Genomic DNA, 24,444 nt, shown 5'->3' with positions numbered 1-24,444 from the left:
AAGAAGTCCCACCCGTGGAGGTAGTACTCCCGGGGTCAAGATGGACACATGACCAGAAGGGTGTCATGTGACTCCTCTAAGAACTTCTCCCATCGTCCTCTTGCCAATAGGGATGAGTTTGGCCCTCACAGGACCCCCATGCAACTATTCTGCAATTGCATTAACCCAATTTACATTGCATTAACTCTGGGGGAGAGGCTGAGGGAAGTGTTTCCTCTAAGATTTTCCTCCCATGAGCAGAGTAAATTTTATCTTGCGTACCAGTTTTGAGTTCATGTGATCTTGTTCAGATGTGTGCCACTGTGGCACCCAAATTATTAATACATATCTTATAAACCTTTCATTTTTCCCTCTGCTGTCATGTCTCCTCCCCTCCCCTCACACCATTTGCTCCCCTGGTGCCTGCTGTCCCCCACCCCTCACCTTCCTCTGCTGTCCTGATTCCTGCCCGTTTCACTCCCCTCAGCCCTCCGGGACCTGCCCCCTTATCCTGCACCAGCCCCTTCTCTTTCCCGTGTGCCCACTACTTCTCTAGCCCCGGCAGCTCTTACTACATTTAAAATGCAGAGCTGCAGTGTGGGTGGCTCCTGGAACTACCCCCGCTGTGGCTCTGCAGAGTGGTCCTTATTGACTAATCATGTAGTTGATAGAAATTGTAGGTTCTACACAGTTAGCCAGATAACTGCAATTTAACATCCTTAATTTACACGCAAGAGATTGTTTTGTTTAAAAAAGCTCTTTATAGTAACTCCTACCACAACTTTTGTTCCTAAAGGACAGTAAAGACCAGATCCCCATCTGGCTTCAGGTGCTGTAGCTCCAGATTTCACTCTGACTATCTTATTAAAGTACACAATCTGCATAAAGTGGCTTGCATGCAATAACTATGCTGGGTGAGGTAGAATCAGGGCACTGGTGTCCTTAGAGACTAATGTCTTGCTCATCTAAGATAGTCTTCACTGACCAAAAAAAATTGTGTTGGAAACTGCAAGATAACTAACAGGCGTTAGTAATCTTGCTGTAAAAACCTAATGGAGACAAAGGTCTGTATTTTCACGGGGGTTGGACGTGGTGACGTAGAGTCTTGATCTTGCCTGGCAACCCTGTGCTAAAAATGACATGTGCCTTATCTCTTCTTAGGATTTTAGAGTGATATAATTGTTGCACATTAGTGATTTCTTAAAAAAAAAAAAAAAAGCTTTGTGTCAGTCAAGACACAGCCTTAGTTTGGGGGTAGTTGTTGGTGGTCTTGGGTAGGGAAAGGAAGATGCAGTTGAACTGGGCCCTTGCTTAAATGGTCATATGTTGTTATTTGCCTAAGGCAGCCTTGTCCTTTACCTGTGTGAATGTGAACACTATGGGCTAGTGTGGAAATTAGGGGTAAATCCATACTTTTGTGCATTATTTATGTTTCTAGGACTCTGAATCTTTCATGCTCTGTCTATTCGCTGTATGTGATTCCCCCAGCTTATGGGTAGTATCCTGCTGTCACTTGAGTCAGTTGCAAAACTCTCATTGACTTTTGTGAATATAAGACTGATCATACAACTTTATTGAAAGGAAAAGCAGCTGTCTGCTGCTCAAAATTACTGCAAGGGAGTGTGGGATTAACTGCTTTCCTCGGGAGTGGACAATATTTTTTGAAAGGGGGCCACTTCACAAATTTCTGAAATGATTGCGGGCCGCACTGGAAGGGGCAGGGCCTTTGGTAGAAGGGGCAGGACTCGGAGGCCTCATTAGCCTGGGGTGGAGGAGGCCTCATTAGCCTGGGGTGGGGGGAGCGCATGAAGTCCTTGCTTCCACTTCCCAGTGCTGAGAGAGAACCGCCAGCTCCCCCATTCCCTGGTCTCGATTGGCTGGGGGCAGAGAAGTGGCAGGGCGACTGTGAGCCAGATCTGGCCCACGGAGGCTGTCTTGTCCACACCTGGCCTTGCTGTATCTCTTCAGCACAATGAGGCTCAATCTACACTGCACACACCTGTCAGCAAAGTTGATGTCAGGGATGTGAAGAGGTCTGATCCCTAATCAACATAGCTGTAGGAACAGATCTTCATAGCATAGATACAGCTAGCATTTTTACCAGCCTAACTTGCTTGTTTGTATCAAGACAGGCTATATCTGTTTGAGTACATTTAGGCTGTGTCTACATTGGCACCCCTTTCCGGAAAAGGGATGCTAATGAGACCAGTCGGAATTGCAAATGCTGCGGGGGATTTAAATATCCCCCGCGGCATTTGCAATTCCGACTGGTCTCATTAGCATCCCTTTTCCGGAAAGGGGTGCCAATGTAGACACAGCCTTATAGTATAAGTATTGATCGAGTGGTCTAGGTACCCTTACCTTTTGTGCCTATCTGGTGGTGTTTTGTTTAAGTGCTGCATAGAATCTGACAGTGCTCTGACACTTGGAGTCTCTGCTCTAAAGCTTGCAATATTTATATATTTGTTTCCTAACAGAATGGTGGATAAAGTATTCTCCTTTTTGGTACAGTGGGTATTGAGGGGTGTTTAAGCTGCCGACTGAACTTTGTGACATTGGAGGCATGGAGTTTCCCCGTTTATTTCTTTACTACTTTTGTTTTAGTTTTGTTATAGTATACGATTCTGTTTTCCCTTTAGGCTTCAAAAGATCCAGTAGACTATTTATTGAATATTAAAAACTTACTCCTCTTTTTAAATTTTTGATAATATTTACAGAATTCCATACTTTTGTGTAGGAGTGGAGATGTGGGTCTCCTTGTGGAACGTCTGTGACCCTACAGTGAATTTCTGACTTTATTGTGAGTTTATTTGCAGTCCTGCATTGTGCTTTTCAACAATGTCAGTGCCCCCACAGCTCCCATTAAAACTCTGGCCTGTGGGGAAAACAGCAGATTTCTTTCCTTTTCATTGTTTCACTTTACAAAAGCTTTGTGAGGGGCTTGTTGCCTTGTCCTCTTGCCTTCCTGTTTGTTTCACCTAGTTGTCCTGTTGTAATCTAAAATATCAGCTGTCTAGGCCAGTTTCTCTGTAGTTCTTGTTTGCTCATGCCTGCTACAGTGGGGGCCATGGCTCAAGAACCCAGACACTACTGTAATACAGATAATACTGCAAAGGAGTATTGATTTAAGCTCCTCTGAGATGTAGAGAGGAACAAACTGCAGTGAAATTTCCAAAATGGGGATAACGTGATTTACTTTTAAATTATGGATGAAAACGTATGAGAGAGCTAAGTGTTATTAGTATCCTCCCTTTTTCACAAATGTTCAACATGAGTGAAATTCATTCTACCAATGGATAGCCTGAGGAGTTGGCCTTTGTTTGGAGGAACTAAGGTGAGATTTAACATCCACCTTCTTAAGTTGAAGCATGCCACAGGAGATGGGCTGCTGTACTTTCTGCAGTTATTGCAGCCTCTTATTTGAATAGTGTTTGATTTTCCTCCCTGCCTCTGGACGGAGTTCCTAGCCACTCTGGCTGCAATGAGTCTGTCACTTAGGAACCGCCTTTCTGTTTTCTGCCTCCTACAGTGTTATATAACACAGGCCACAGAAATTGTATTCCAAATGTACTACAGGTTGAACCTCTCTAGTCCGGCACCCTTGGGACCTGACCGCCGCCGAACCAGAGAATTTGCTGAATCATAGAAGGTCAATATTGTATAGCAACATTACCTACACTTCCACTGCTTACTGGGCTGTTAGAAGACAGTGAAGGGTAAATTAGAGCTAAATCACAGCACAGAACGCTGAGAGCTATGACTGGTGGCTGTAAACAAACTTTATGGCATTACAGGAAAACTTGCTCTCACTCATGATAAGTGGCCATCTGGCTAACTAAAATCATGCCAGACCACAGATGTTGCTGGATTAGAGGTTCAACTTGTAAAATGCAGGATTTTGATAATTGTTTTTGAAATAGAGTGTGACAAACAACAGCAATGCTATATCTTAAAATCAGATTTATTAGGATCCTTCCTGGGTTTTAAAAAAATGAGTATTTCCTTCTGAAACCCATCTGTCAATAATAGCTAGATTTGTCATCCAGCAACAGAAGACATTAGGAAGATCCTGTTTGATATCCTGGATCTTTAGATACTCTTACATCTTGACATGAAGCAAAGCACTCTTATCTGTAGTATGAAAATTGTTACAAGACAGAATAGAAGCCCTCTTTAGGCAATCATAGTTTTAATCATTGTTCTAATCAATTCAGTGGCTATGATGGCAATAATCTGTTTGGTCAAGGCAGACACATTTCTGTTTAACAATTAAATTCCAAAATAACACTCTAAAATTACCACTATGAATGCTGAAGCACCAACATGGATACTAATGGATGACAGTGGAAGCAATTCTGCTAACATTAATTTGTTGTAATGCATAGTTTTTGTGTGGATGTACATGTTTCACATGTATTTTAAAATCTCACACAATGCATTAAATGTGTGTAGCAACTTGGTGTGCTTGTATATTTGAAATTCATTTTCCCAATAGTATTACATTATTCATTTTTGTCTGTATTGTTGATAGAGCATCTTGCAGTCTTCAAGAACATTACACAAGATGGTGGAGCTAATAGGTTCATAACAGCCTCAACTCAGAATTCCATGCTTTTGATGCTGGGACCTTGTGTACTTGTAGTTTTGTGAACTGATTTTTAACTACATCTGTGCAGGGCCCACACTCTCTATACCAGAATAGTTTAAAACCCACTTTCTCAATGCCCGTGAGAAGGCTTTATAATTGGGGTTGGAAAAAACACCACTAAGATATCTTCACTTATTCTTTGAGTTTTTCTCTGGAGATGGTCCCCAGCAGACCAGAGGCACCGGGAGCAAAGCGGCAGCGGCGGTGGGGTGCCGTGCCTCTGAGGCTTTGCTCTGGCAAAGCCTCAGAGGTGCGGGACTCCGCCGCCGCTGCCGCTTTGCTCCCGGTGCCTCTGGTCTGCTGGGGACCGTCTCCAGCAGACCAGGGACACCGGGAGCAAAGCCGCAGCGGCGGCGGAGTCCCGCGCCTCTGAGACTTTGCCAGAGCAAAGCCTCAGAGGCGCGGGACCCCTCTGCCTCCCCGGCTTTGCTCCAGGTGTCCCTGGTCTGCTGGAGACGGTCCCCAGCAGACCAGGGGAACCCGGAGCAGCTTTTCTCGCCCCGGAGGTCGAAGTGGCAGGACCGCTGCGCTCTGGGCGGTCCCGCTGCCTGCGAGCTCCCGGGCGAGAAAGCCCCGTTCGTAAGTGCGGATCCGACATAAGTCGGATCCGCGTAACTCGGGGACTGCCTGTATAATCTTATTTAAATGAGTAGAGCCCTATATAGACACAACATTTGTATCTTCAGCTGATAATGCAGTTGGCACACATAGCAGATATAAAATGGATATGTGCATATTTTGCAGGGCTCTAATAATGGGTCATGTTTGTTTGTTCCATGATTTGCAACCTTCCTTTTGTATTAAAATAGAATATCTGAAATTGTTATGTTTTGTTTTCCCCAGTCACATTGTCCTGATGCTGGCAGATGATATGGCATGTAATCCAAGGAATCCCAAGCCAGCAACAGTCTTTAGCCATAAAAACATGGAGCTAAATGTTTATGGAGATGATGTGGAAGTGGATTACAGAAGCTATGAGGTAACAATGCTTTGTTTATCTAACCAGATTTTTCTGTAGTGTTGCTTTAAAGCCTGATCAAAAGTCTATTGAAGTCAGTGATAGCCTTTCCATTCACTTCACAGGATTTTGGATCAGGCCTTTATTCTTAATTGATATATAACAAAAAGAAGATTCCTACTGATTTTCATAACTTGTTACAACTTTGTAGTTCTTTCCTACCAGTTACAATAAAATATTGTACATTGGTTATTTTAAAGAAAATGTTCATTCCCAGGCCTGTTATTGCTACTGCTGTTGTGAGTTGTGGCTAGGAGATTGTGAGGATTGCCATCTATTTTAACAGTATAAAAATGTTACTGATTTTCCATTTTGTTTAAGTAGTTTAGATTGTATGATTGGTTAAATTGCTAGCACTTCCATGTGCTTTGACATTAAGCAGGTGTGTGTTTGCACTTTGCGTGTTCAACATCTTTTTAAAAATATTTATTTTTTCCCCAAATAAAACATGTCCTTTTTGTAAGTAATTCATTTCTAACCACTTTATAACATCTGGTAAATTGAAATGTCTGCATCACTTTACTATGGTCTTGTTTTCAGAAAACACTTCTTACTGCAATTTTTTTCTAAGTATTAACTGGATTGACTTAACTGAGATTTCAGTTACAGAATTTTAATTAGTACCACACACTAAAATGATTTATAAAGCAAATGTATAGTTTACAGGAACAATTAAATTTCATACCATGTTTCCTATTGGAAACTTTGTAGGTTTACAGAAGATGTCATGCTCTCTGATTTTAATGTCCGGAGTCTGAATTTTTTTATAGCATTTCAGAGTGCTATAAATCTGCATTCAGAACAAGGAGTTCTAATGTTTAATCAAACAGTTTATGGTCACTGTCCAGATGGACTGCATCTGATCTTTTAGATGTTTGTGCCACAGGAATCTTTTCCTTGCTTGAGCTGTACAGAGAATTTAAACTGTAGAGTTTTTATTAACATTTTTCCATGGTAACACACACTAATATTGCAGTATATTGTGAATTCATAAGTGGTGTTGACGGAGTAAAGATACACGCTACAGGCAGTCCCCGGGTTATGTACAAGATAGGGACTGTAGGTTTGTTCTTAAGTTGAATCTGTATGTAAATCGGAACTGGCGTCCAGATTCAGCCGCTGCTGAAACTGACCGCCAGTTCTGACTTACATACAGATTCAACTTAAGAACCCCAAGCTTCCCCAAGTCAGCTGCTGCTGAAACTGATGAGCGCTGATTCCAGGAAGCCTGGGGCAGAGCAACTCTGCCTCGGGCTTCCTGTAGTCAGCGCTGGTCAGTTTCAGCAGCGGCTGACTTGGGGACACCTGGGGCAGAGCAGCTGGGGTGCTGCCGGGTTGCTCCAGTAGTGCCCAGAGCGTGTGCTGCAGGACCAATCGGCAGCGCCCCAGCTGCTCTGCTCCAGGGTCCAAAACAAAAGCCTGGTCTGCTGGGGGGGGCGGGGGGCACACTATCCGTGCTCCCCACCCCCCCCCCCAGCAGACCAGGGACACGGGGAGCAGAGCAGCAGTGGCAGCGGGGTGCCGCGCCTCTGAGGCTTTGCTCTGGCAAAGTCTCAGAGGCGCGGGACCCCCCCCCCCCCCCGCGGCTGCGGCTTGAGTCCCGGTGCCTGTGGTCTGCTGGGGACGGTCCCCAGCAGACCACAGGCACCGGGTCTCAAGCGGCAGCAGCAGCGGTTCCCGTGCTTCTGAGGCTTTGCTCTGGCAAAGCCTCAGAAGCGCGGGAACCCGCCCGGTGCCCCTGGTCTGCTGGAGACGGTCTCCAGCAGACCAGGGGCACCGGGAGCAGCTTACGAACGGGGCTTTCTCGCCCCGGAGCTCGCAGGTAGCAATCCGCTACCTCGACCTCCGGGGCGAGAAAGCCCCGTTCGTAAGTGCGGATCCGACGTAAGTCGGATCCGCGTAAGTCGGGGACTGCCTGTATACTGTGACAGGTGTTCAAATCAATGAGGACACAGTAAAACTCTGTGATGGCTGTACATGTGTATTCAGTGAAATAGTTTTCAAATATAGTAAAACAACAGGTTGATTTTAATGGGGCAATAAAAAGAACTCTTACCAGTGAGAAGTCGCACAGTAAAACCATAGTTTGTCATTATTTTATGGAACCCAGTCTATTAATGCTCAATAGATATCCCTTATGTTGTTTAGAAATTACTTCATTTTCATATTTGTAGGTTACCGTGGAGAATTTTTTGCGTGTATTAACAGGAAGAATCCCACCAAGCACACCTCGATCCAAACGCCTACTTTCTGATGACAGAAGCAATATTCTAATATATATGACTGGTAATTACAGGAATTTATTGGTTTTGCTGTTTAGTAGAGAAATTAAATCTCATGAGGATGCGAAATAATACTGAAGAACTAGTAGAACAAATACATGGTTATTATGGATTCACATTACTTTGAGCAAGACATCCATTATTAGTAATATTAAAACCAATTCATGAAGGATTCTGATAACTAAGATTTCTACTCCACTTAAAAATATGGGTCTTATACTCCACATTTCCCTGGGCATATGGTATAGAGAGCCAAGTTTGTAATGACTCTGGAAGTTACCAAAAAAAAGTCATTATTATGTGAAGGGGTTTTGTATAGATAATCCATGAAGCATTCTTAAAGCAATATCTAGCAATTTCTGAATGAATAAGATGTATTCCAGATTAAACGATGCACATCTATTGTCCTTATTACCCTAGTATTGTGATTTGTCATCCCACACCAAAGAGAGAGAGATATTGCATTTAACTGTTTCTTTTAGCAAGCATATTTGTATGTATTGTACTCTTATCTTTAACATACATACTTTTTTAACTTGTGAATTTTTCTACAAGGTCATGGTGGAAATGGTTTCTTGAAATTTCAGGATTCTGAAGAAATCACTAATGTAGAACTTGCTGATGCCTTTGAACAAATGTGGCAGAAAAGAAGGTAAAAATGTATTACTTAGTGATTAAATACAATATGTCATCAAGAGGTATAAAATTTGGTTTGTAGCTTTCCAATCGTCCATTTCATTCTAGTCAGAACTGCACACTCTTCTAGTGAAAGGTGATAAAACTAATTATTTTTATTCTGAATATGGTTTATAAATACAACAAAAATTGTCACCTCAGCAATGGTATTAAATAACTATTGTTCTTTAGGCTGTCAGAAGCGCTCTTTTCCAGAGGAGAAGGAAGTCTATTATAATTTTCAGCCACTGAAATGAGTTACCTTGGCTCAATATCTTACGTGTTTCTTATTCATTATAAAGTATCCGAAACATGTGAATGAAGATACAGTCTAGAGCAGCGCCTGGAAATTCGGTGGTGCATGCAGCAGGATGTAAATAGAAAGTGGTCAGATGCAGTCCATGGGCCAGATCAAAGTGTTAGGTGGGCTGGATCCAGCCCCCGGGCCGCGTCTTGTCCAACCCTGGTCTATAGAATGCCAGATATGAAAGCTGTTTTATTTCTTTTAGATACAATGAATTGCTGTTTATTATTGATACCTGCCAAGGAGCATCCATGTATGAACGATTTTATTCTCCAAATATAATGGCATTGGCTAGTAGCCAAGTAGGAGAAGATTCTCTTTCGGTAAGTGAGTTTAGCTGGGTACTTGGAGCTAAGGTTAGGATTCTTATGGGTATGGTATTTGGAGGTAGGGTTAGGGTCCTGTGGATAGGGGACTTGGAGTGAGGGTTCAGATTTCCCTGGATAGAGCTTTTCACCCTTGAGTCAGGGTTTCTGTAGATAGGATATTTGGAGCTAGGTTTAGGGTTCCTGTAGGTAGGTCTCCCTGCACTAGAGTTAGAGATTCCATGGGTAAGGTGCTTGGATCTAGGGTTAGGATTCCTGTGGGCAGAGTGTTTGTATCTAGGATTACTATTCCAGGCGACAGGACTTGGTGCCCTATCATTAGGATTCCTATGAGCAGGGTTCCTTCTATTTTTTTTACAGCCATGGGCAGATAAATTTTGTAACTTTCACTGAGAAATGTGAAGATGTGCACCACCAGTACAAAACGGATGGTGCTGGATGTTGGTGCTATAGGCACTGCACTGATCAGCTGGGCAGAACTTGAATCTCTCTTGTGAGGCCACCCAAGCACTCAGCTTACAGGGAAGACTGCCTATGAATATGGTGCTTAAAGCTTGGGTTAGGGTTCCTGTGGGTTGGAGGTACGGTAACTTTTCTTTCCCCAAAAGTGACCAAAGGATTTAGGAGCACAGGTCCTGTTAACTTTCAGCAGCCCTTATGCTTCTAAGTTTCTTTAGCACTTCTGAAAATCTCCCCCATAACTTCTTAACATATAAAGGGTGTTTAGCTTCTAAAGCATTGTATAATGGGTGAATGTATAATATTGGATGTGTTTTTTGTGGTGTTCTGTTGTGATGTTCAAAAGTGTGGGGGTGTCAGTTGCCCACCAGGCTAATGTACACCCCTAATTTAATTTTCAGTAAATCTTACAATTCGAACATAAAATAATGAATTAGAAACTTAATGATAAATATATTTTTTCTGCAGTGTAACAATAGAGAATAGAAAATATGAATGATAATACAATGGGTAGTACATTTGAAGAGGGACGCTAGTCGTCTTCTCCCTAAACCTGCAAGTGGCTTCAGCTTAATCTTTCTGACTGTAGGCTTTTATGACAGCAGCTGTTTGTGAAACCTCCTATTCTGTAGCTGTTTGATTTTTAAAGGTAGTGAGCACCATTGCCCCAGTAGGTGTGCAACTTCTTTGAAAATCAGGCTCTACTCATGTATCTGCTGTAGCTGGTCATAACCTCTTGGAGCCACATAAGACTATCTTCCCCAGTCTGCGTCTTGTGATAGTGGAAGGATCCTTCCTGAGTTCTGCCCAGGTGGATAGCAGAGGAAGAGACTTGCTGCAACCAGGCAAAGACAGGGCTAGTCAGAATTTAGTCTAAAAAGGTGAAGACAACATACACTGTACAGATTAATTTATACAGTTTGTTTTTGAGGATTAGTAATCTTTTTTTGAATACTTTGACTAAAAGTAAAGGTAACATAGGTTTGACATTTGCATGGTCCTATTTTACTCTGTTACTATCATATTTTTGATTTAGAACATGCTAAGTATGTACATTTTGTTTTTAAGCATCAGCCCGATCTTGGGATTGGAGTCCACCTTATGGATAGGTACACGTTTTATGTTTTGGAGTTCTTGGAGGAAATTCACCCAGCCAGCCAAACCAATATGAATGACCTCGTAAGTAGCATAGCGTATTCATCAGTTTGCTAACTACTCCTGTGTTCTTAAAACCAGTCCATTTTGGCAATGGAAACTTCACAACATCTTTTGTTCTCCTTTTGTCTCAAAAAGGTTTTTAAAAAAATGTCTTTGTTCTTACTTATTAAAATCATTATGTATTGACATTTTGGAGATGTAAATCCCCAGTGTAAAATTGTTCCTTTTCTTTATTAGGAAATAATTGTTTTACTGAAAACTGCCTGGTAGAGATGTGCCTGTTTAACCAATTAACCAGTAAGCCTCACCCTTAATTGGTGAGGCTTATCAGTTGAGGTTAACTGGTGGGGCCTGGAGCAGCTCTCCACCTGCTGCAGGCAGGGCCTGCTTCAGCTGGGCCAGAGCAACCCCTGCTTGTGGCAGGCCTGGGCGCCCTGCAAGTAGGGGCTGCTCTGGCCAGGATGCCCTGCCAAGCAGGGACTGCTCTGGCATACCAGCTGTAGCAGCCTCTGGCCGAGGTGCCGGAGCAGTCCCTGCCTGCAGAGCTCCCTGGCCCACCGCAGGCAGGTACCGCTCCAGTTCTGCCAGTGCAGCCCCTTCCTGTGGTAGAGGGGCTGCTCCAGCCCAGTGGTGGTGGGGGCCCTGCTTCTCCTTTAATCGGTTAAATGATTAAATGGGATTTTACATTTTTACTGCCCAGTTGTTTTACTAAAAAAAGTCTCCTGTGTGAGTTATGTTTGCATCCCATAGAACTGTTCCACTTGCACTGTACTAGAATCGAGGACTGCAGTCACTTAGCACATATGGAAAGGCAGTCATAGGTATTTGCTTTGAAAAGGCAATTTGTATGTTGGAATCCTGATCTTGCACTTTCAAACATGTGAGCAGAGCCCTGTTAACTTCAGAGCATCTCTTTATAGGTGTAGGGGTCAACCTTTATTTGTTCTCAGGCAAATACAGGTTGGACCTTGCTGGTTCTTCATCCTTGGGATCTGAATGGTCCCGAAAGAAGGGATTTGCTGGACCAAGAAACGTCCCTCCTCTCGTGGCTGTGCTGCCACCGGGCTAGAGCTCCAGCTTGCCCCCACTGCTGCCTCAGTCACCTGGGACTCTCCCCGGCCCCACTATTGCCAGGGCCGAAGCACCATGGCCAGAGCTGCACAGCCACCTGGCTCCGTAATTGAGGTTGGAGCTGGAGTTCTCCGGCCTCTGGAACCAGTGTGCGTCTGGAGCTGACTGGCCGGACCTGGGGCCAGAGCTCCCTGGCTGCCATTGGGGTTCGAGCTCCCTTGCTGGCGGTCCACGGCCGTGGCCAGGCTAGAGCTCCCCCATCCACTGGGACTAGGAAGCTCCACTGGGGCGAGAAATCCTTGCTGTGCTGTCCATTCTCCGCTTCCCGCCCCCCCCCCCCCACACACACACTCTGGGCTCCCGTCTGAGTCATCCTGGACCACGGATGTTGTTAGACCAAGGAATCCTGGTTAAGGGAGGTACAACCTGTACTATAATTGCCAGATATGATTCAACAAAAAAATCTCTTGGTGAAGTTTAATGAAAATGACTTTGAACAGTTACATTTGGTCTATCTTTGATACTATAAATTGAAAAGGCAACTACGTTTGAATAGTTTTCTTAGCCTGTTGGCCTTGAACAAGTCAAATGTTCCTTTTTTCGCATTGTGCTTTTGTGGCTTATTGAAGGAAAATCTGTTATGCTGTGTCAGAGACTTAAGAGCCACCATTGACCACACACATTAAATCTCCATTTCAGTAAAAGTGGCATATGTTCAAACATTTTATGTCAATGTCTGTGGAGGCTGGTGTCAACCTTGCTGCTAGATGAGGTGTAGCAGATATCACACAAAACCGCCTACACTGACAGATTTTGTGTTGGCATAGCATTGATTCATTGACTTGATTCAGTGACTAATGTGCTGACATTTTATTACCAAGAGGATGAAAATCCATTATATTACATCATTTTCTAATTTATGATGTGACTCTGAGAATTTTAGAACAAAACTTATGTCACAGGGATTAAGTAGGTTTTCTACTGAAGATGTACATAGTCTAAAAAAACACGTGAATGAATTTGGCTGGAACTCTCAATCTGTAGTCAAGGAAATTAATTGTCTTATACAAAGAAACAGTGCCAGAAATGCAGAAACAGTTTAAAATGTATAAATAGCCATCTGGAAAATGATACGAATTGGTTCAGTTAGTTAGAAATGTTAATTCAGACTTTGTTGATGATAGCAAATCTGTAAATCCTCTATCCTTTTTCTTGCTTTAATAACTTGTAGAAATGTTAGCATCCATAAAATAATACAAGGGTCCTGTGTATTCTCATTTTTAATCATAATTCTATGGACCTTTGAGAGGTCAAATTCAGCAATACATTAAAATAGTACAGCAAATCCTATGGCAGCATACTATACCGAGATATTATTTAAGGAATAAGGAGACTTGCATCACTGTCAACAAAAAAAAATGGGAAAACTTACATGTATGTCATGAGTTGTAATCGGAATACACGTTATCTTGACACATAAAGTGAATGTGCTTCAGGGAATGTGACTTACGGTTACAGAAGTAAAATTCCACCAGTTCTTCATCCTGAAGGATCCCTAAAATCCATAATTATAAACACTGATAAAATAATGAGTTCATGTACTTGTGAAAAATTAAAGGGAGTACTTTTTGCTCAGAGACCAAATCACACAGCTTATCCAGGCCTTATTTTAAAACTTGACACTTTACAAATTCAGTGCACCACATATTAAATAGATTAAAAACAGGTCAACAGACAGGTTTTTTTAGATCAAAGGTAATTGTAGTTAGGGAATCATCATCCAAATTGTGTGGTGGCATTGACGTTCCCAGGAACCTATTCTTGGCCCAGTGCAATTCAGTATTTTTGTTTACTCTTTGGAAGAAAAAAAAAGCTAGCAAAGTTTGTAGGTGATAATCAAATTGCTGGAGTGACAAATGATGACAGTTCCATGTTACTAGATGAATAAATATCTAAATGATTGGAATTTGAACATGTGTTTTTAATACAGCCAAATATAAGGTCATACATCTAGAAACAAAGCATTTTGATCCTTGGGGTCATGGTAGTTAATCAACTGAATGTGAGCTCCCAATATGATGCTGTGATTGAGAGGACTAATATGATTCTTGGCTCTGTAATCAAGAGACTATCCAGTAGAAATAGTATGGCAATATAGGTGAAACATAGATGAAACCATTACTAGAATAATACGTCACACTTCTAAAAAGACGTTGAAAAATTGAAAAGAGCTCCAAGGATGATCTGAGGTCTGGAAAACTTGCTTTGCAGTGAAAGGCTTAGGAAGGCCAATATGTCTATCTTGTTAGGTTGAGAGGTGACTTGAATATAGTCCATCAGTACCTAAGTCAGGTGTGGCGAACTTTTTTCTATTGGGGTCATTGACCCATAGAAAAAAATCAGTTGGCTGGCTAATGGGAGCTGTGGAGTCTGCGCTGGGAGTGGGAGAAGCACAGGTAGCTTCCCTGATCACCCCTCTATTTATGGGCCGCATGGACATGCCAGCCAACCAGCACTTGTGACGTCAGCCCCATAGGGCGACATCGAAGCTCAGGATTTCCATCCCCTGGCACAGAGACTTACTGCAGGCCGGATTAAATGAAGCAGCATGTCAGATCTGGCCTGTGAGCTATAGGTTTCCCACCCTTGACCTAAATGGCAAGATTTCTGATGAAAGAGTTCTTTAATCTAGAAAATAAAGGCATAAGAATATGCAGTGGATAAAAGCTTAAGTTAGATGCATTCAGACTAGAAATAAGAAGGGATGTAAAATACCAGTTAACCTGTTAATCAACTAAAGCAGGATCTGAGGTGAGGACAGCTGCAGCCTAGCTGGAGCAGCCCTCAGCCCATAGGGCTCCCCATCCCAGCCCCATCCTGGAGCTAGCTGCTGGCTCCCAGCCCCCAATCATCACAATGGGGTGCGGGTTCTACTGTGGGCAGGGGAGCTCTCAGCCCCTGCATGGAGGCTGGGGCTGCCGCTGGCTCTTGGCTCTCAGCCCCTGCCAGAGCAGCCCCTCTCAGTTGCTCCTTCATCTTTCACATCCCTAGAAATAAAGCGCAGATTTTTAATAGTTAAGGTTATTAGTTAAATTAAGAGGTGATTTCATCAAACTTAGTTCATGATGTTGTGGCTAGTGTGCTGCCTAAAAGGTACTGATGACAAAAGTCTGACTCTAGAGCATTCTGCATAGGTACTTGCAGCAGAATGCATATGTGCACAATACATCTCAGAGAACAATGGTTACTATACAAGTAATCCTTTTTTCCCACCTTCAAATTCTCTGGCTCCCGTAACCTCAAAATGGCCATCAAAATGAAAACCTGGCCTTGACAAGATGGATGTGCTCCTGCCTCAAAGTGCAAGAGGCAATGATTGTAATTTTGTGCTTTATGGTGCAAGTAGTTTAAATAGAATAAACTAATTATAAATTATCTTTATAAAGGTAATCATTGGAGAGGTTTATACAGTACCTGTTTTTCTGATAAGGCAAATATGCATTGCTTATCTCCAATAGGTGAACATAGTAGTGGTTGGTCAAATAGAGGTTCCTGTCTCCTCCAACAAGATTATTTTTAATTAGCTATATAAACAATGTACATAGAACAGAGAACTAAAAACTCTTCATTTTAAAGTATTGAATGTTCTGCTCTGTCATTGTCTAACAGTATAATAGTTTTACTTTTGAAATTGAATATTTAGATTTCAAAAGATTTTTTTATCATGATTCCTCTTAGAAGGCTTTTAAATCTTAATAGTTTTTGTTCTGTAAATAGCCAAAATTGCTTGTTTAAAACCATATACTGTACATAAAAGATCAAAACTATCAAACAGGTATATTTGGCTTGTATTAATAAATCCAAGGAATCTGATATTTGTACGATCCATCATAAATAACTCACTTCTACAGCCTGTGCAGATAGTTGCTCTTTAATAATTTTTATTGTAGTAATGAGTGTTGCTGTAGTGATACTAAAGGTCTTGTTAAAACCTTAAACTGATGATAAAATCTTTCTCTACAAAGGCTGAATATAAAATAGGAAAGAGGAAAAATAAGTTTACATGCCTATATTGAATTTAATTGTTAGTCTCTGAATGCTTTATTTTAATTTATTCTTTGCTTGTACCAGAAAAAATGAAGTTCTGTGTTTTTGTGGATAATCTCAACTTTGTTAGGCAGGATCATTTGACAATACTGTCTAAACAGATACACTAGTCTACTGGCTATGGGTGTGGGTGTGTGCATTGGAATGGAGATATTCTTGCCATGGGAAGACTTCAGCTTTGATTGTCGGGATAACTGCTGTTGTGTTGGCTTGTCTGATCTGAGCTAGTAGAACAGTGGTGGGCAATAATTATAGAAAGGGGGGCTACTTCACAAATTTTTGAAGTGGCTCCAGGCTGCCCCAGAAGGGGCAGAACCTCAGGCAGAAGGGGTGAGATCAGGAGACTTCCATGCTTCCCCTGCCCACAGAACCTGATTGGCCTGGGGGAGGCAGGAGTGCGTGAAGTCTTTCCCCCTTGTTCTTTGATGCCTAGAGAGAACTGACAGCTGTTCTGAAGAGCTGATGGTTCCCTTTAGGCACGGCGTGCCACTAGCAGTGGTAGGAGACTTTGCACACGCTCTCCGCCCCTAGGCCAGTCATGGCCTGGGGGTGGGGCAGTGCACAAAGTCTCTCATATCCTACTCCCACCCTGCAAGGGGTACACGGTACTCAGAGTGAACCACCAGCTGTTCTGAACAGTTGGCAATTCACTCCAATTGCCTTGCAGGGCAGGAGGAGGCTTTGTGCTCTCTCTCTCTGCCCGCAGATCTCAGTTGGCCTTGGGGTGGGGGAGCGACAAGGCAGCGTGGGCCAGGTCAACCTGCTTGGTGGGCTGGATCCAGCCCGTGGAGGCTGTCTTGCCCAACCCTGTAGTAGAGTGTTGGTGGCTCTGGGTTCCATGTGCTGCCTTTGAAAGAAATTGTATCCTGTTATTCCTAATGTGTAAGATTTTTAGGAAGCAGTATAGCAACTTCAGGGTGTTCCAATACCCTATAGCAACCATTTTTCTTCAAACACCTCCCCCTCGAACCCACTTGAGCTCCAGGCACCAGAATGTTCAGCAGGTGCACTTTATGGAGTGACTGACATACCACAAGGTACCAGATGACTGAGGACCATCTTCCCAGGTAGTGTTCAATCCATACAAGTCTAGAGCTGCAATAGATCACATTTATTGTGGCTAAAGATTAAGCCCATTGCAAATTCACAGAAGGGAGTGGCCATTATTCTGGTTTTACTTTATAACCTTAATTTCTGACCTATTTATAAACTAAAATCATGAGAAAATTTATAAACTAAAATCATGTTCTCTAGGTTAGAGGGAAAATCTGCATCTATTTCTATATCTTGTCATCCAAAATAAAATCTGCTGGGTAGAAGTGCATCCAGGGGGAAAGCCCTGGGAGGTGAGCATGGAACTTAAACTCAACTTAAGAAGCATAGAACTTCTCAGGTTGAAAGTAAGGGTGAAGAGAGAAATCCAAAAGGAGCGGAAGAATCATGTATCTGGATGTTTCAGGTGGAGTTTTGTCATCTTGACTGAGCTGAAAGGTGACCTGGCCAGCAGACTAGGACATAGCCAAATAAGTCAACACTGAGTGCTATAGATGAAGACTTTCTGCAGTACTGCATTGTTCTCCTTCAAGTGGAGTCCCTGTGTGTGCTCCACTCTATATGTTGGTGTGTCCTGCTGGCGAGCAGAGGTTTTTCCATTAGCAGTGCCTTGCTGCACCGCACATGCGCAGCAGTGATCTTGTGTTGTTGTGTCAGTTGGCTGTGTGGGGAAGCCTCAGTTTTTCTTCGAGGAGTCCCCATGCGTGCTCTACTGAAGGTGCTGGGCTTGCCCCAGCACCGCAGAAACGGAGACTTTTCTTGCTGTAGCAGTACCCGGCCGGACTGCGCATGCATGGTGGTGCCTCGCAGTGTTCGCGCCACTCTGAGTGCGTGCGTGGTCCAGCTCCCGCCAGTTCCTCTCTACCGCCTCAGGCTGCAGACAGAGCAAACTGCGTCTCTCCACTTCTTTTCTTTGTGTGAGATCCCCAAATACTCATATATACATAATTTTTATAATTCCCTGGTCTCTCTTGTTTTTTAACACAATCCTTGTCTCCTAGTTTAAAGAAAAAACCCAAAAAACAAAAAAAAAACCTTTTTTGCCTTACCTCACAGTTCGTTTCCTTCCCTTGCATACCTGTTTTCTCTATCACAGCCCCTTCTTCATTGTATGTAGTTTTTAGTATGGTTGGTTAGTGCGTTCTCTTCATTCTACTCTATAAAAAAATAAATTCTGTCAGCCGTTACCTCAGGCCTCTAACATGCTGTCCTCGCTGGGATTTAAAAGGTGCAACTCATGTTGCGAGCCAGTGCCAGCGTCTGATGGACATTCCTCTTGCATCCGCTGCCTCGGAGAAACCCATGTCCCCGCAAAATGCCTGCACTGCTCTAAACTCACAGCAAGGGCCAGAAGGGACAGGGAGATGAGAATGCGCATGCTGTTGTTCGATAAAGTCCTCCAACCGCTGCACTTGGAGGCAGCCGCGGAACACCAGCCCGAGAAGCAAAAGGCTTCTTCACTTGCTACTGCCCCTCCAAAAGAGATCACGGGTGTCCCCAACCAGATCGTTGCCTAACATCCCACACCCCAGGATCAGTACAGGGGATAAACTGGGTATCTCAGGCATCGAAAAACCGTGGTAAAAAACACCTACCACATCCAAGCCAAAGAAAATGACGCAGGCGGCACCATCAGCAGCACCGAGAGTCTCCTCGGCACCGCCTCCATCTAAACCTATGACACTGACAGACATATTGGCACTGAGAGTGTCATCGGCACCGACGCGGCCATTGCCGGCACCTACACCACCGGCACAGGTGAAGGTTCCCAAGACGGACCTCCGTGCGGCGCCACCGGCACCGACCAGCTATAAGGATGGCGCCGTTGAGTTGGCATCGACCACCCCGCACCACCAAAGGCCGCTCGCCATCTCTGGCCTTTTCACCGTCTCCGTCCCCACCATCACCAAGATCTCCCAGACCATTTCGGGAGCACTGGCACCAGTCATACTCTCCACATGAAAGGCTGCCGTCGCCCTTTTTAACATCTTACAGGGACGACCTCCACCATCATTACAGGTACTCTTCCATCTCTCCAGGTTCTTCTAGGCGCTCGTATACCTGTTCCTGATCGCCACGCTCTCCTTCCAGCCACCACTGGCAATATACTCATAGATGCTCACCACTGGACAACCTATATTAGTAAGATGACCAATACCATGATTCCTGCAGCAGATATTCCCATTACTATGGATCCAGGTCACATGGCAGATCGTCTTACGACTACTGCTCTTCCAGGCACTCACCTACCCTGGCCCCACCTACACCAACAGGACAGTCAACATCACCACCCCAGTCACCGTCTGACCCAGACGACACTCACCCACTTACTGAAGATCAACCGCTGGGGTTATCTCCAACTGATCATTCTTCATCACCTGACGACGCCGTGATTCCTGGAGACATTTCCCCACCCAATGACCTCCGTCAATTCCAGGAGCTGTTTAAAAGGGTGGTGGTTAGTCAAGAGATGAAAATGGATGAATTTAAAGATAAACAACATAAGGTGTTCAAAAATCTTCACCCCCAGCATAAGGGACGGCTGGCTATACCCTTGGATGACGCTATTCTGGAGGTCGCTGAAGAGATTTGGCAAACCCGAGCGTCCGCGCCTCCAACTAGTAAGAAGGCTGAAAAGAAATACTTTTCTTTTCACCCACCTCCAGCCTAACTCCTTAGTAGTCGATGCAGCCCACCAGAGACTAAAGACACCCCAATACAGACATATTTCTACCGATCGAGACTCTTAAGAGACTAGACATACTGGGGAGAAAATTATATACATCTGCCACGTGTATGCTGAGAATCGCTAACTATTCGGCGCATCTCTCCAACCACATATTCAATACTTTCTTGTGACTCACGCCATTGATGGATCATTTGCCGGAATCAAAAAGGCCAATACTAAAATCCGTGGTGCAGAAGGGCTATACCTCCGCAAGAATGGCCCTGCAAATGGCTATCGATGTGGCAGACCTAGCAGCCCGCTCCATGGCCACTGCCGTAGTTATGTATCGAGCATCCTACCTGCAGGCAGCTGTGGTCCCAAAAGACCTCCAAAGTAAAGTTGAGGACTTACCTTTTGATAGAGACAGATTATTTTCCGAAAAGATGGACACCGTGCTACATTCATCAAAGGATTCATGCACGACCCTTTGCACATTGGGCATGTATGAGCCCCCGTACAGAAGGCACTGGTACATTTCCTTCCAGTGCCGATATGACTATCCTTACACACAACAACAATGGCAACAGCAGCACCAGCAGTAAAACTTTGATCAGCAACACCCACGCCAGAGACCACAAAGGCGCCAAAACTTCAGCAACCGAGCACAAAACCCTTTGAACAACAAGCAGCAGGTTTGATGTTCTGGTTGAGGGTACGCAAACAACTGTTTCCGACAGCAGCAATCTCCACATCCTCACCTTCCATCACTGTCTCAGCCGATTTTACCACCATTGGGCCTCCATAACGACAGACAGATGGGTGTTAGAAATTCTTTGCTCAGGCTATTCCATCCCATTCCTGACCATCCCTCCCACTACCCCCTCTTCCCCGTCCCTCTTCAGGGGCCCATCTCATGAGGCCATGTTACAGGCTGAAGTGGCACATCTGCGATCACTGGGAGTAATCGAATCAGACCCCGATGATTTCAAGGACAGAGGTTTCTACTCCCACTATTTCCTTATGCAGAAAAAGTCAGGAGGATGGCGACTAATATTAGACCTGCGATGGCTGAACAAATTTATTTGAAAACGATTCAAAATGTTAGCACTTGCTGCTATAATCCCGGCTTTAGAACACAATGATTGGTTTGCTGCCCTCGACCTCCTGGATGAATATTTTTATGTGGCAATCCACCCAGCCCACAGAAGATTCTTGAGATTTACAGTTGGCGAACATCACTATCAGTACAAAGCCCAGCCGTTCGGACTTTCATCCGCCCCCAGGGTATTCTCAAAAATCCTGGCGGTGATCGCAGCGCATTTACACCACCAAGGAGTAATCATATTCCCATACTTGGACAATTGCCTGGTCAAGGCCTGACTCGTACCGAGGTGATCAGAATGGTTGATGTGGTCAGATGCACCTTCCACACACTGGGGCTTCTCATCAATGACCAAAAGTCTACTTTTCTTCCAGCTCGGGACTTGGAGTTCATCGGTGCCCGACTGAACGCAATTTCAACGAGAGCATTCTTACCCCTCCAAAGGTTCCATGGCTTTCAAGACCTTATAGGAATCGTCCAGGAAAGTCCAGCTGTTTGGATTATCATATGCCTACGGCTTATGGGCCACATGGCCACCACCACTTATGTTGTACGCTATGCCAGGCTACATTTCCGCAGCCTTCAACGCTGGCTGGCACAATTATACAACCACACGAAGCCCTATTTACACAGGTCAGTAACTCGTCCACAATTCGTCCTCAGATTGCTCACGTGGTGGATGACCCCCCAAAATCTCCTCACTGGCATGACAGTTACTGCACAGGGTAAGTAACTTCGCTTTCCTTCTCTACCATCCTTGGCAGAAGACTGAGCTCTGCAGTAGTGCAACTTTTTTCCTTTAAAAAACATTATTTTACTTATCCTTCATTTATTCCTTTCCTAGGACATTTCTACCCCTTTTCTACCTCAACTTTAAAAAAATCCCCAACAAACTTTCCTTTTTTTCCCCCTCAGTTTTAGCTTAGTTCTTTCCATTGTGCTGGGCTCTCCCAGCTTTAAAAAATGTTATTCCTGCAAGTGCCTATGCTTGTGTCTGACGGGCATTCATCCTTTATGAGATGTTTTGGCGAGGGCCATATCTCACAGAAATGCAACATTGCTTCAACATGATAGCCAGAGCCAGATGGGACAGGGAGATGAGACTTAAAAATATTTTGTAGAAGTCTCTCCCCTGGGGACAAAATCTGCCTTAGACCCCCAAAAGCCTGCACTGATAGAACCTTCAGCTCCAAAGAAGAAAGCCTTCTCATTCCCAACCCAGGACTCCTGCAGGTCCAGGGCTTCCCTGGCACAGTCACTGCCAATGGTGCCAACCTCAGCGAGAACTGGCTGTTTACTGGCACTGATCACCTCCAGCACCACTGACATCCGAAAGACAACACTGCCAACCTGTGTGGAGTCAGAGCTGAAACACAAATCAGCCTCCTCAGCACCAGCCACAACAACAGTCTGTCCAATACTGAAAGCAAAACGCCTGATAATGCTGCACCAGTGCATACTCCTACATTGGAGCACACCTCAGCACTGATATATCTAAGCACCAGTCCACACTGGACTTGGCGGATAGGTTGGAAAAGGCTGACTCTCGGCTCTGATTGGCACAGACAAAACCTTCTATTACCTCCAACACCCAAGTTGATTCATGGCCCCAAAAGCTCACGTTGGTACCGTGCTGAATACCTCTCATCCACACCATCCTCACCTTGCAGCAAATTAGGCACTGGACAAGAGAGCAAGTTCTCATCGGAGCACTCCTTCCCAGTATTTGCTGCTCCCTCCTGGCAGTCACAAAGTCAAAACCCATTTAACAGATACCGCAACATCTGTGATTCAGCCATTTGTAGTCCTATCCACCTCCTCTCTATCCACCACAGTGGCTCCCATGGGATTCCTGAGCTCAGCACTAGCAACAGTATACAGCACCTTCCATATCTGCTCATCCTGCAGTCTGATCACCACCAAAGCTGTATGACTGATATTGTTTCAAAGACTGCAGAAGAGCTAATGGAGAAGGACGACGACGTACCTCAGTCTGACACTGAAGGCCCCTCTCGAGTCATCAGCTCTTCCTCTTCACCTGAAGAGGCTGTCATCCTATCCTCTTCACTTCCAGTAGATGACCTTAAACAATTTCAAGAGCTTTTTAAAAAGGTTGCTAACACTCAAGGTATTACTTTACAAGAAGTACAAGAGAAACAACATAAGTTGCTTCAAATACTGCAATCTTCCTTGTCAATTAAAATTGCCTTTCCTATTTATTAGGTCAAAATGGAATCATCCAAAATCACATGGCAAACTCTAGCCACTAATATGCCCACCAACAGAAGGGCAGAGAGAACATACTTGGTATCTGCCAACGGCATGAACTTTCTTTTTCCCACCCCCAACCAAACTTGCTGGTGAGTGATGCAGTCCACCATTGTTAAAAAACAACCTAAATACAGAGCCACACCCTCAGATAAAGACCACAAATGCCTTGACCTTTCTGGGTGGAAGGGGTATTCATCGGCCACACTGCAGTACTATATATATCTAACTGCACTGCATTACTTGCCAATTATGTCCATTCCAGTTATTCTAAGTTACAGGAACCCCTCGGCTACGTCTAGACTGGCATGATTTTCCGGAAAAGTTTTTCCGTTAAAAGCATTTGTGGAAAAGAGCATCTAGATTGGCATGCACACTTTTCTGCAAAATCACTTTTTGCGGAAAAGCGTCCGTGCCAATCTAAACGTGGTTTTGCGCAAGAGAGCCCCTATCGCCATTTTTGCGATCGGGGCTTTTTTGCGCAAAACAATACCGCGTTGTCTACACTGGCCCTCTTGCGCAAAAGTGTTTGTGCAAGAGGGCTTTTGCCCGAATGGGAGCAGCATAGCATTTCTGCAAGAACACTGACAATCTTACATGAGATCGTCAGTGTTCTTGCGGCAATTCAAGCAGCCAGTGTAGACAGCTGGCAAGTTTTTCCTCAAAAGCAGGTGCTTTTGCAGAAAAACTTGCCAGTCTAGATGCAGCCTACAATGTCCTGCCAGAGCAAAAATGCCTTCAATTACAAGCCATCATCCAGGAGGGGCACTTCTTGGCCCCAGGCTTCGGGAATTCTGGAAGAACTACAGACCAGAGTGGAGGATCTCCCCTTTGATAGGGTGCATCTGTTCACCACAAAAACTGATGAGGTGCTCCATTCGATGAAAGATTCCTGCACCACCCTCCATACTTTGTGCATATAAACCCTTCCAATAAAAGGAGGCATTATACCCCATACCAGAGGCCTTGGGGTATGCCCTTTGAACATCACCACCAGCAACCATTTGAACACAGATCCAAACAACACCTTGGTAGGCGATGAACTCTGCTCTCACAATCTACCGCAACCCAACCACCCTCTGCAAAACCCCAGTTTTGAAAGTGTAGTCCAGGGTCTGAACGACATCCCCCCAGAAACACCTCCACCTAACTGCCTTTTTGACCATTATCTATACCCTTTATACCACCAATGGGCTCATATTTCATTGGACCTGTGGGTTCTAGGTATAATCAGATCAGGATAAGTCATCCCCTTCCTCGCCATGATTCTTACCCTTTTCCCTTCTCTGTACCTCTTCATGGACCCTTCCCACAAGCACCAATTAC

General features: G+C 44.2%; 1 protein-coding gene across 4 annotated transcripts in view; it reads left to right on the top strand.

Annotated features, from left to right (window-relative positions):
- The window catches only part of PIGK (phosphatidylinositol glycan anchor biosynthesis class K), a 162,584-nt gene that overhangs the window by 9,399 nt on the left and 128,741 nt on the right, over positions 1-24,444 (top strand). For all 4 annotated transcript variants that reach the window (XR_016350258.1, XM_089780468.1, XM_075936291.1 and 1 more), the window contains exons 4-8: positions 5,471-5,606; positions 7,820-7,931; positions 8,483-8,579; positions 9,112-9,229; positions 10,760-10,870. Coding sequence is in view for 3 of the 4 variants with exons in the window: in XM_089780468.1 (XP_089636594.1) it covers positions 5,471-5,606; positions 7,820-7,931; positions 8,483-8,579; positions 9,112-9,229; positions 10,760-10,870 (574 nt within the window). In the remaining variant the exon portion in view is untranslated. The remainder of the gene's footprint in view (positions 1-5,470; positions 5,607-7,819; positions 7,932-8,482; positions 8,580-9,111; positions 9,230-10,759; positions 10,871-24,444) is intronic.

This window comes from Pelodiscus sinensis, chromosome 9, assembly GCF_052426305.1.
Source record: "Pelodiscus sinensis isolate ZL-2025 chromosome 9, ASM5242630v1, whole genome shotgun sequence".
Taxonomy (NCBI): Eukaryota; Metazoa; Chordata; order Testudines; family Trionychidae; genus Pelodiscus; species Pelodiscus sinensis.
This window is presented reverse-complemented; position numbering and strand designations above follow the sequence as displayed.